The 11,702-nt window shown below is 41.4% G+C and overlaps 2 protein-coding genes across 3 annotated transcripts; both read right to left on the bottom strand.

The window, feature by feature from the left end:
- Nucleotides 1-62: 62 nt before the first annotated feature.
- On the bottom strand, nt 63-4,104 carry LOC132995802 (thioredoxin-like). Its single transcript, XM_061066001.1, has 5 exons — nt 4,006-4,104; nt 2,479-2,583; nt 1,290-1,349; nt 518-583; nt 63-414 (listed from the first exon to the last, which is right to left on the bottom strand). The coding sequence occupies exons 1-5, from the start codon at nt 4,027-4,029 to the stop codon at nt 352-354; spliced, it is 318 nt and encodes a 105-aa protein (XP_060921984.1). The 5' UTR covers nt 4,030-4,104; the 3' UTR covers nt 63-351.
- Nucleotides 4,105-6,289: 2,185 nt separating this feature from the next.
- On the bottom strand, nt 6,290-11,601 carry LOC132995800 (prostaglandin reductase 1-like). 2 transcript variants are annotated; one of them, XM_061065998.1, is made up of 9 exons: nt 11,541-11,601; nt 10,916-11,033; nt 10,694-10,739; nt 10,532-10,591; nt 9,841-10,008; nt 7,965-8,238; nt 7,763-7,868; nt 7,141-7,259; nt 6,290-7,043 (listed from the first exon to the last, which is right to left on the bottom strand). In XM_061065998.1, the coding sequence occupies exons 2-9, from the start codon at nt 11,019-11,021 to the stop codon at nt 6,933-6,935; spliced, it is 990 nt and encodes a 329-aa protein (XP_060921981.1). In that variant the 5' UTR covers nt 11,022-11,033; nt 11,541-11,601; the 3' UTR covers nt 6,290-6,932. The 2 variants fall into 2 exon arrangements, with proteins under 2 accessions (XP_060921981.1, XP_060921980.1); XM_061065997.1 differs by lacking the exon at nt 11,541-11,601 and adding an exon at nt 11,266-11,527.
- Nucleotides 11,602-11,702: the final 101 nt, after the last annotated feature.

Raw genomic sequence — 11,702 nt, 5'->3', positions numbered from 1 at the left:
TTTTGTGAGGTTGTGAGTGCAAACGACGTATGGAGGTTGATAGTGAAATCAGACCCAGTGCATGTAACTCATCTTCATTTATTGAATCCACCTTGTTGGACACGTTACAGACAACGAGACGTTGAGGAGAAAAATCCATATTCTCCATAGAGGAGTTTAAAAGTGTTCGAATGTTACATACATGGATGTGACAGGACTACGGAACCAGTACACGAGTGGAATTAATGTCTCCGCCTGCTACGTGGAAAACAGGAGCCGGTGGTCGTGCATGTCAGAGACAGGGACAGAGGCTACTGGCGGTTTCTGTGGAGCTTGTAGAACAAGGTTGTGTGTGGTCGGCCCCTCGGAGGCTTACATATGTTTCTTCAGCATTTCAAGTAGTTTGTCTCTGTTAGCGCCGGAGAGTTCGTCCACCTGCGAGACAAAGAAAGAAGGTTTAAGAGATTGTTCCCGTTTAAAAACCACAGAACCATCAGCGATCTTTCCATCTTGGTTGTGTTGTATGTTCAAATCTTACCTTCTTTCCCCCCCTGTACACGATGAAGGTGGGCATGCACTTGATTTCACATGACGCACTGACATCCTGGAAAGAAAGAGGAAGAACAACAGTTAGTTATTTAGTTTTTACGACTTCCTTTAACATTGTGAGACACAACGTTGAAGATGTTTACCAGAATGACTCATGGATAAATATCAGCCATGTTTAGGAGACTGAGTGTGTGTGTAACTTGGTGAAGATCCAAATAAGATCTGATGAATTTAAATGGGTTTTCATAAGTACCATAGTCATGTAGCCTCCGGCCTGTTTGAATTTAAACAGTCAGTGACACAACAGTAAAGAGTTAACTTTTGAATAATTTGTGCCACTATCTATGGAATAGCAGATAAATCATAAGAGATAAAAAATGGCCTCTTATCAGACCTGAGCGGATAGTTCATCAGCCCTGCAGCCAAACTCTGTCAATGTTCAATGCAACCGGTTATTCATTTATATTTTTACGTCCCAGAGCTGAGCACAGACGTCATCGAGTTGTAGCAGAATCCTCGGTCACGTGGATTTAGTGAATACTCCACATTGCTGGGAGTATTAATGGCGCTGGGGACCCCCGTCAACACGAGCTCTGACTAAACCCACGAGGACGTTTCCTTCAACTCTTAAAACACCAGAGTTTCCTTTACAATTCTCCACAGATGGAAAGGTTATAAGTGCATATGGTTCTTTTCCCTCCCAGCAGCTCTGTGGGCGACACACTGCTCTGCTGGGCTCATGTACATATATACACACTTACATCAGCTTCATCCACGTCCACCTTCAGGAAAACCACGTTGGGGTACTCTGCCGCCAGTTGCTGCAGAAGAGAGAGAGAGAGAGAGAGAAAGAGAGAGAGTGGATCAGTAAACAAGACATTTAAATCTCACACTCGGCACATTTGCATATGAAGGACGTTTCCGACTCGGAGTGGGAACGTCGTGACAAAGCGTTGCCCGAGCAACAAGCTCCCTCTCTGAAGAGATACCCTTCAACAATTATTCCTCAAAAGGCTGCAACAGGTCTGCTTTTCAAAATAAAACAACCTCATATCCACAGACCTACGAGCCTCTAAGTCACTGTACAGTCAGTGTAACTAGGGTTGCAAAATTGCGTGAATATTCAAAGTGGGAAACTTTCCATGGAAATTAACGGGAATATAGGGGAATCTATGGGAATATACACAGGAATTAATGGGAATTAATGGGAACAAACTGGAAATGTTGTGGGTAATTTATACTAACTGTATTTACCTTGTCTATACAGACATAAATATAAACATTTTGTGTTGTCATAGGCTGATTTGAGCCCTGAGGAAACTTTGGGCACTTGACTATACGCCTCTGCATCGTTGTGTCATTCTTAACATAGGTCTTTGCACAGTATTTGCTAATGTAAACAGCCTTTTCTTCTACATTGGATGGGGTGAAATGTCTCCACACATGAGAGAGTGCACGTGGCATTGTTCTGTAGAATAAGATGAGAAAAAAGACTGTAAAAAAACACTAATGTTAGCCAAACAATTGGAATCGTCTGTAAAAATATTTGACAATTTATGGATAAATGAATGGAAATAGGCTAGATGAACAGATGAACAATCCTCAATAAGCATGCTTATATATTTTACCCAGTAATATCTAACTTGACTAGTCCTGCACACTACAGCAGGCCTCAATAGTCCTGCTGTAGTGTGCAGGATGCTGGGAATCATCTGGAAAGTTTCCAGAAATTTACCGGAAAACTTTCCGCCCCTTTGCAACCCTAGATGTAACTGATTCACGTGGAGAGAAGAACGTCCCTTCTTCTTTCACATGTGTAATCAAGCATTTTAACATAAATTTGTTGGTTAAAACATTATCTAACTCATTTCGCAGATGATTTGAAAACTCCTTTAACCACGCTTTGTTCTGTTCTTCCCTCGACTTAAAGTGCGTCCATCTTCCACTTACCACAAAGTACGGGCCGATCTGTTTGCAGGGGCCGCACCACGTGGCGGTGAAGTCCACCATCACCAGCTTGTCTCCAGCGTTCTTCAGCTGCTTCTGGAAGTCATCCTGAAGAATAAGGAAAGAAAAAGGAAAATGGCATCAGCTTACAAACAAGTTTAATTTAAGACGTTTGCTGCATGAGAACTTTTATCGTTCCACTTTCCCTGTGCAGACCAGAGACAGACTCACAAAGGATCACATCCCAGAATGCATCCTTCCTTCTTTTTATGACTGTACCTCTACTGTTTTATGGAACTGTTGTGTACTCGGACTTGTGTGTGTGTGAAGCACTTTGGACCTTTGTCTAGAGAAGAGCTAAATAAGACTAAGTTTATATAAAGTTCATGGCTAGCTGCGATATTAATGATACCTTTCTACAGCTGATCTAATAACAATAATAACAATAATACAACTATATTGTTCTGCAGCCACAGCGACTCACAACATGTGCCCTCATAGAAGAGGACACACCGGGGCCTCCTCCACCCACACTGACGTTAGCTTCTGCACCATTAGCTCCACTAGCAGCTAGCATCCGTGTAGCACATGTAGTTTACGTGTGTGTGTGCACTACATAGAGCCGGTGTGTCGTGTGTGTGACGTCACTGACGGGAGCAGGAAACCCGCGGAAAGATGGCGAAGGAAGGAAGAGCCCAGCTGCTCACATGGTGACACGCCAGCGGAGACGAGGGGAAGATAGCTTCACATTCGATATCAAAGGATAAAGTGAGATCATAATAATAGCGTTTGATCGATTAACTAGTTGATTGGTCGGTGGTTTATAGGAGTCTTATAGATTCGTTCAAACAAAGGCTGTTAGAAACCCACTTTAACAAAACTGTTATTTTATCAAGTTAAAAAAAAGCTGAAATCCGTTAAACATTAAGAGTTATAAATGTTTTAAAGCTCAGTGTCACATATATTACACATAATATTTAAGATATAGAAAAGCTGTGTTTTCATAGTTTCTCATCAAACAACAATAACAACCAGACAAAACTGAATAAAAATCAGAGACGGTTTGTTCCCATAATCGATTTCCTTCCATTTGATCCTGTTGTCGGTTTGTAAACATGTATATTAAATTAGTCTGTTTGAAACCACTTTAAATAAATAACAATCATTTATTAATCTCTGTTAATTAAAACAGGTTAATCCAGTTCACCAGACCCCATTCAGAAAACCCTCCATTCTACACCAGGTTGAAAGCTTATCATGGTTTAAAGCACCGTTTCATATGTAGGAAATCATACGTTTATATTAACGTTATTATAGAAAAGTCGTTTTTAATCAATCAGACGAAATGAGCAACTGAAAACAAGCGTAACATCAACCCTGTTCCAGCAGTCAATTGTGTAACCAACTTCAGCCGGGAGGGTGGAGCGGCCGCAGGAATAGCGGCACCGGGCAATGAACCGATCACCTCATGGCGCGTCCCCCCCCCCCCCCTGGAATAAGAACTAATAACGTATAAAAAGCAGAACTTACGAGACCTGCCACTTCGTAAACCATGATGCCGGCGGAGGGAGCGTGTGTAGTGAGGAGAACAGCGGAGGGGTCCTGGTGAATGGCGCCTGGTCCAGGGGGGGGTCGCGGTTTTACTCAGCAGCTACGTCAAGTCCCGCCCCTGCAGCCCTACGGCGGAAGTGACTGCACAGGCATTTACAAAATAAAAGCATAGAGTTTATTTTTTTTATCACCTGGGGGCTTATATATATCAACACGTAAAATATATATATAAAAATACATATAAATACACATTTTTGGGGGGCATATTTTATGTGGTGGATATTCAGATCAAATACAAAGCACACATCATTAAAATATAGAAGCATATATATATTAAACTATCTTTACTTTGGCTCCGACAGTAAAATGCTGCTTTTGATCTAAAATAAGAATCTAATAATCCGATTGAACAAGAGGTTTTACTCACGTTTTTACCACATTTTGCTTATAATACCGTACTTTTATTTCAGACTTTTATTGGCTGCATAAAGTTCATCTGTTGTGTTAATTCAAGTTCAGGATCTGAGTATTTCCTTTACTTCCATCCCTCTGTGTAAAGCAGTCTTTGGCAGTGGAGACCTTTATTTTGAAAGTCTACTGTTTTAACTTTGCATCCAAAGTGGTTTGATTCCATTTTAATATTTCAGTCTTAACACATGTTGTATAATAGTGAAATAAATATCTCCCTCTATATTTATCAAGTTATTCTACGTTCATATCCTTTTTGCTTTAATCACCATGTTTATAAATTCGACCATAAACCAACAATTGTGATTAATAACTGTACTTGAATGACCGATCATGTTTTATAAAATATTCATAACAATATTAATAATAATAATAATAATAATAAGAACATATTTATGTTGTTATTCTTTAAATGTACAAACAAATATAAATATATATATATATTTACTTTAAAGAGGTTTGACGGTAAATCCAGTCACAGTGACTTGACAATTCTTGCTTTACCGTAACTGACTGAGTCTGCGCAGCTGAATTCCACGTTCAATTTGGCTTTACACACAAACACACACGGTCACACACACACACACACAAACACACTGTGTACACAAATGTGTTAACAGCATGATGCTTTTACTTTTGCTTTAACAAAATCTCAATCCTTTTTTGGTTCGAGGATGAGTTTCACTATCGCTCCTGTGAACTCATCACATGAGATCACATCCACAAATAAATGGTTCAAGCCCCCAAAAGGTCAAACTCACGTTTCATAACAAAACACATGTATATTTTTAAAAAACTTTAAAAGTGTAGCAGAAATTCGTTTTTTGTTTTTCTCCCAAATAAATAATCCCAAAGCCGTTCTGATTCTTAAAGTAATTAAAAATCATGCCACCTTGACCACCTAATATAACAGTATAATGCTTTTAAAATAAGGATTCGTTCCAGCTTATATATGTGAACATATCAGTCACAGTTTATCTGCAGAAAAAATAATATTACTTTTGATACTTTAAGTACATTTAGCTCATATGGGTACTTTGTAATTTTGAACGTAGGACTTGGACATGTGTTATGATTGTTCCTCACATCTTTCTGAGACTGTCAGGTTGCAGGTTGTTTTTTTCCCATTATATCTTCACCATCATATTTTGGTCACTTGTGCTTTCACATTCATACCTGATTTGGTGTTGGGGCATCAGGAGTCGGGACCTCTGCTGGTCACATGTGGAATTACAAACGATGCTCCCATTGTCCCACTACTACACTATGAACCTTGTGTCGCCTCATTGCCCTAAAATCGGCCACAACAGAGTAAAAGCATCTTCTGTAACCGTGGAGATGAAGCTCCTAATGTCCCTATGAAATTCAGATTAGTGTCTAAAAATACTGACGGAGACAAAGAGCTCGGCTGGGCAGCAGGAGGCTGATGGTTCCTGATCTATTATCTACTGTCCACTTCTGTTCAGATGGAGATCACCTCCCTTCTTTCAGACCAGCTTTTTTCCCGCTTCTTCTCATCAGGACTGTAAGGGAAATGTAACATTTGACCACAATAAGATCATGTTTATTTACCCTTTGATTGATCATGATTGAATCTTATACAATGCAACCTTGATCATGCTGTCTTCTGTACTACTGAATGAACCTCGGCCTGATTGCTTTAACTAGGCATTGTTGTTTTCATGTCATCAGAAGATCCAGACCTTTGACTTTGTAACAACCCCAACCAGAGTGGGAGGGGTTAGGGTTAGACCCTCAGTCTGAAATATGAAGGAAAACACACAAGTAAAGGAAAGAGAATTCAAAAAAAGCTTTTATTGCCTTAATAAATGCTTATTTAATAGAAAGAACCTGGTTGATTATGTAACAGTAAGTGAATGTTTTAGCAGCAGATCCACACAGAGCAGCTAGGGACTATTTTCTTACCAAAACAACCATCCTGTGGCTCTCCCTACTTACATACACTCATACATGAGGATCGTTGTCTGCTGTGAAAACCTTTAAAACGAATAAACTAAAAGTAAATGCAACTAATATTTAAAAAAAGTATCAATATCAAGTGTTTTCATCTATAATGCTTTATGGATGTGGCTACAAAAACATTCAAATAATCAACATTAACATACTAATCTCAAAATATGTGGTTAGTAGTTGAGCTTGATTACCCTCATCGGATATGAGTCTTTAAGACAAATCTGCATTTACATTTGCAGATGTCATTTTTTTTATGGTTAAACTGTAAATATATCAAGCCTAACCTTTTCTTCTCTTATCCTGTATGTATCAGCTGATATATTAATACCAGAAACGCTTTACTCTCTAATATCAGCTTCATCTGATGGGTCAGCCTCTTGTTCCTTGTGCCTGTGTATTGCTCATCCTTCATGTATAAATGTATATGATAGTTATTGTTGCTAACGCTGTTCTCGAGCCCGTGTTCAGACTGCGATGACGGCCTTTCCGATGTTGTCTCCCTGCAGCATCCCCATGAAAGCAGCTGGCATCTTCTCAAAGCCCTTTGTCACGTGCTCCCGACTCTGAATTTTGCCCTGAAGGAAGAAAAAGAATCACAAACATTACAACAGAAAGTTAATCCAGAATAATTTGGATTGGAGCTTTACTGAGGACACAGAGTCGGTCACTAACCTCCTTCAACCATCCCACCAGTCTCTTGAGGGATTCTGGGTTTTTGTGCTCCCACCTGGACTGCATGAAGCCCTCCATCTTTATCTGCTTAAAGATCATGGTGAGATGTGGGTACGGACCTAAGACAGGAAGTAAGAGAGATGGTTAAGTAACAAATATTCAGTGACTGTCAGTAACAGTCCAAAAAAACAAATTCTGTTTCAGGTAAGAGTCTGTTTATAAGTCTCAGTAGACCAATGCTGCCCCCTAGTGGCAAAACAGGTTAATGCATCTCAAGTTGTGATTGATTTATTATTTTCCCACCTGAACAAAAATGTTGTCTGACCTGTTTTTGTAACTTTAATTACTTCAACACTTTACTGGATTGTATCCAAGCAATATATTCTATGCAGGTCTCTCGTGTGAACTTAAAACTTGAACACTAACATTTCCGTTGTGGGCGATGGTAAAGGTTTGAGAAATGGGTTGGTATATGCACACTCAATTTCCAGGCTGTTTCCGATACTTCCAGGTTTTCTACACCGTTCTATCTGCATTTCACTATGTTTCTGCACAAGCAGGCATCTAGTTTACATCGGCAGAACTGTTGATATGTAAAATGAGAGCAAGAGGAAGTGCTCACCCTCCTGAGGTGTGGAGTCATTGTACACAGAAATACTCCCACACACTGCGATCCTTCCGAAGTTCTTCATCTGGTGCAGGGCCACGCTTGAAAAAGATCCTCCCACCTGATATCAAAAAACAGGCCAATGAAAACGGAACAATAGGAGAGAGTGTAAAGACCAAACAGGAAGTTCTCAAGGACACTTTTTCAGGGTGTTTACGTTTTCAAACAAGCAGTCATATCCCTCCGGAGCTGCTTTCTTCAGCGCCTCCTCCAGCGAGCCGACGGTCTTGTAGTTGAAGGCCTCGTCGAAGCCCAGCTCTTTGAGGAAGGCCACCTTGGCGTCAGAGCCAGCCGAGCCCACCACCTTGCAGCCCTTGATCTTGGCGATCTGGCCCACCACGGAGCCCACGGCGCCGGCTGCGGCGTTCACCAGCAGCGTCTCGCCTTTCTGGAGTCCCAGCACCTCCTCGAGGCCATACAGAGCCGTGAGCCTGGATGGAAAAGGAGAGGGAGACAGTGGTGTATCAAGTACTTGAAAGCCATACTTGAGTAAAAGTACAGATATCTTACCTGAAAGTGACTTCGGTAAAAGTAGAAGTCACCCGTCAGAAAATGACTTGAGTAAAAGTCTTAAAGTAGCTCATATTAAATGTACTTAAGTATCAAAAGTACAAGTACCAAAATTAAAAATGCAAAGTGCTTTTTATAGTAGGCCTATACAGACACAAAACAACCCAACATGTTTCTCCTCAAGATTTATCTCAACTGACTGAAAATTATAACAACAATATGAATATAATGTATATAATGTAAAAATTTTGAACCCTAGATGAGAGAGAGAGAGAGAGAGAGAGAGAGAGAGAGAGAGAGCGCCTCCGCTGCTCAAGTAACGAGCCAGTTTGAGAATGTAAGAAGTAGAAAGTACACATATCAAATATCAAATGTAACGAGTAAAAGTAAAAAGTCGTCAGGAAAATAAATACTCAAGTAAAGTACAGATATGTGAAAAATCTACTTAAGTACAGAAACAAAGTATTTCTACCTCGTTACTTCCCACCACTGGAGGGAGAGATAGTGAACTTCTACATTTACCAGCTGAAAAGCACAAGGGGATGTTTCCCTTCACTTCCCCCCCGGAGGAGCCTCTGTGACCTCTGCAGTTAACTCTGAGTCACTGTTTCCATGGCGAGGTTATCAGTGTTTAAGGTGACTTCATCTAATCAGGAGGAAAAACATCTGGAGTCTCACCTGTTTATTTTCTCAGAGCAAGACAGAACTCAGCCGTTCCCCTCAGCTGAGAAACAGCCCTCTCCCTTATCAGGCAAACATTAACAAGGAAATGGCAAGAGGTTTTTCAGGTTTGGATTCTTCTCTGATGTGATATCACTCAGGGAATGTTGACTTTATTTCTATGTGCATAACGATTCACACATGGGGGTCGGCCAAGTTCAGCTGCTTCCTCCTCAGCAGCGTGGCTTACCGTCGTGCTGCTTAGCACTTCCTGAATTTCTTAACGCTTTCATGAATCCAGTTTGTAGTTAATAATAAGCCTTTGCTGTGCGTCTGTATTTATGATTCAGCGGAGAGAACATTGTGATCACCAACTTCCCTTTTCAACCGTGAACTCTGAAAAACTCCCACGAAATGGGGTCCTGACCTTTTCTGGGACTTTGTTTGTCACATGTGAAAAACGCAGCAGGAGATCGTTCTGTTCGGACAAGTTCACAACAACACCAAAAAGTCATCACGACTTATTTGTAATGTTCCAGTTTTGCATCAGTCATCCACACTCACCCACCCACTCGTTTGCTGGAATTCTCCTGCTGCCTTCTCACAAAGCCTCACTCTGACACTTCACTAAGAAAAGTTCATGAAAATGTTCAGTCAACTTATATTCTCACATATAGCCTCTATGGAGAACTTCTGGTAAATGTCTGGACTTCAGTGGAACTCTGAAAGCAGCTCAAGTGATGGAAAGGCCGGGACCACCAGCAGCCAATTTGTGTCTTTTAGAAAACCTGAAATTGCACTTTAACCTCTGAAAACCTGTGAGATTTATTAACTCTTCTGGACTCATCTCGGGTTGCTCTTACCCTGGCATGCCGATGGTCCCCAGAGCCAGAGACAACGAGACGTCCTGAGGCCACTCGGCCATGATGGGAATCAGGTCCGTGCCGTCGCTGAGCGTGTGAGTTCTCCAGCCGCAGCGCCCGACCACATGGCTCCCCACGGGAAATGCTGGGTTTTTACTCTGGATCACTCTAGCGAAGAAAACAAGAGAAGTGGAGAGTCACAATCTGTCGGCAATTCGATCCATGGTGTCTTATGTAGTTGAAAAGACTCAGAAGTCATTAAAAAACAGCGTTTAACTCCAAAATTCATCAGGAAACTTTTAAAATATGAAGAAGTTTGGTGGATTTGTTACAGCTGCAGCTCTTCTGGTTCAACAGCCGCATGCAGTTAGTGAGTTTAACAAACTGTGGTCGACTACAAAGAGAAGAAGAAAAACCAAATGTGGGTTTGAAGGTCATTGTTTAGACGATCTTTGGAAAGTTTGGTCTCTAAGTGGTTTATTGTTTTATGTTTATCGACAGAAAGACATTCCTTCTGTAAACAGCTGGAGCGTCTGAACTCTGCCGAGAACATTTCGATTGAGTCACTGGGAATCAAAGGCTGCGCTAATCACAGGCGGGTGGAGGCCCGGCTCCCTCACAACAGATCAAAGGCATTTCTCTGGGTGTGTGTGTGTGTGTGTAAGTGTGTGTGTGTGTGTGTGTTCCGTACTTGGCCACTTGAGTTCCAATCATCACTTCGCCCTCCTTCATGCGAACCCGACTGAACGGCCTGGAGAGACATTACACATTACATTTTATATGCAGTTTTTGTGTCATTAACATATCGTGCGGTGTAAATAACTATGAAAATGTTTTAAATGCAGGATTCTACCTCATGTACGGGTCTATGCTGAGAAACACGGCCTCCAGAAGCACCTCTAAACCAAAAACAGGGAAGAACGACAGGGTTTGACAGTGTCAGCGTAAACAAAGAGGTTCTTCTCCTCTGTGCACCAGTCAGTGGATAATAATAACAAACTTTATTTAAACGGGACTTTTCAAGATCAAATATGAGGCGTATTGTGATTTGAAATAGACTGGATGCTCATCATACCTCCATCCTTGGGCTCGGGCAGCTCCTCCGTCTTCAGCAGGAAGTCGCTGTCCTTCGGGAAGCCATCGAAGTACTTGGTCAGGACCCACGTCTTGGCTTGGACCATGGCTTCTAACAACTTTATTATTGGTCATGCACATTTGATTGACAGAAAGTGAAAAGAGAGGATAGAGTGAAATTATGTGAAGCAGCATTATATTGTCATTGCGTGTGCTGGATGAGTTTCTCTCTGCCATCCTGGCTCGGTGCTCCGTGGCTATAACTAGCTCTGACTCTTCTGTGCAATGTTAAATTAAATTTGGAATGCAAATCAGCAGGTAGGCTACAGGGAAAAGCAAATGAAAACATACCTGCAACTACAATTGCATATTCAAACCATGAAGAGGAAAAACATGCAGAACACCAGTAAGAAGTTACTGTTAATATGTGATGACATGAATATAATGATTAGGATCAAAGATTAAAAGTGAGACCTGAACTTCCTGCTGTGCATTAAAACTCTGCTTCCTGAGGCTCCTTCTCTTCATTAGCAGCTAATCACTGAATCTCCTTCTCCTCCTTGTATTTAAACGTGTTCTCTAACAAGCAGCTTCACGATGAAAGGACAGTTTCTCGCTTCACTCACCAGGGATGTCTTCTCACAACAGAAATGGCAGCTCTCGCTTCATGCTGCTGGGACAAGCGACAGGGCGGGAACCGGCAGGGAGTCGCGCCTCCTTCCTCAAACCCCATTGGCTGATGGTTGAAAACGCTACTTCCGGCGTAATGACGTAGCACGTTACGCCGC

This window comes from Limanda limanda, chromosome 22 (assembly GCF_963576545.1).
Source record: "Limanda limanda chromosome 22, fLimLim1.1, whole genome shotgun sequence".
NCBI lineage: Eukaryota > Metazoa > Chordata > Actinopteri > Pleuronectiformes > Pleuronectidae > Limanda > Limanda limanda.
Note: the sequence above shows the minus strand (reverse complement) of the source record. Positions and strands in the feature narration are given on the sequence as shown.

Coding starts and splice junctions, on each gene's coding strand:
- LOC132995802 (XM_061066001.1), bottom strand. CDS start 4,029: ATGGTTTACGAAGTGGCAGGTCTC. Junction 1,350..2,478: donor AGATCGGCCCGTACTTTGTG/GTAAGTGGAAGA, acceptor TCTCTTCTGCAG/CAACTGGCGGCAGAGTACCC. Junction 415..517: donor TGTACAGGGGGGGAAAGAAG/GTAAGATTTGAA, acceptor TTTGTCTCGCAG/GTGGACGAACTCTCCGGCGC.
- LOC132995800 (XM_061065998.1), bottom strand. CDS start 11,021: ATGGTCCAAGCCAAGACGTGGGTCCTGACCAAGTACTTCGATGGCTTC. Junction 10,592..10,693: donor AGCATAGACCCGTACATGAG/GTAGAATCCTGC, acceptor ATGTCTCTCCAG/GCCGTTCAGTCGGGTTCGCA. Junction 8,239..9,840: donor GGGACCATCGGCATGCCAGG/GTAAGAGCAACC, acceptor TTTTCCATCCAG/GCTCACGGCTCTGTATGGCC.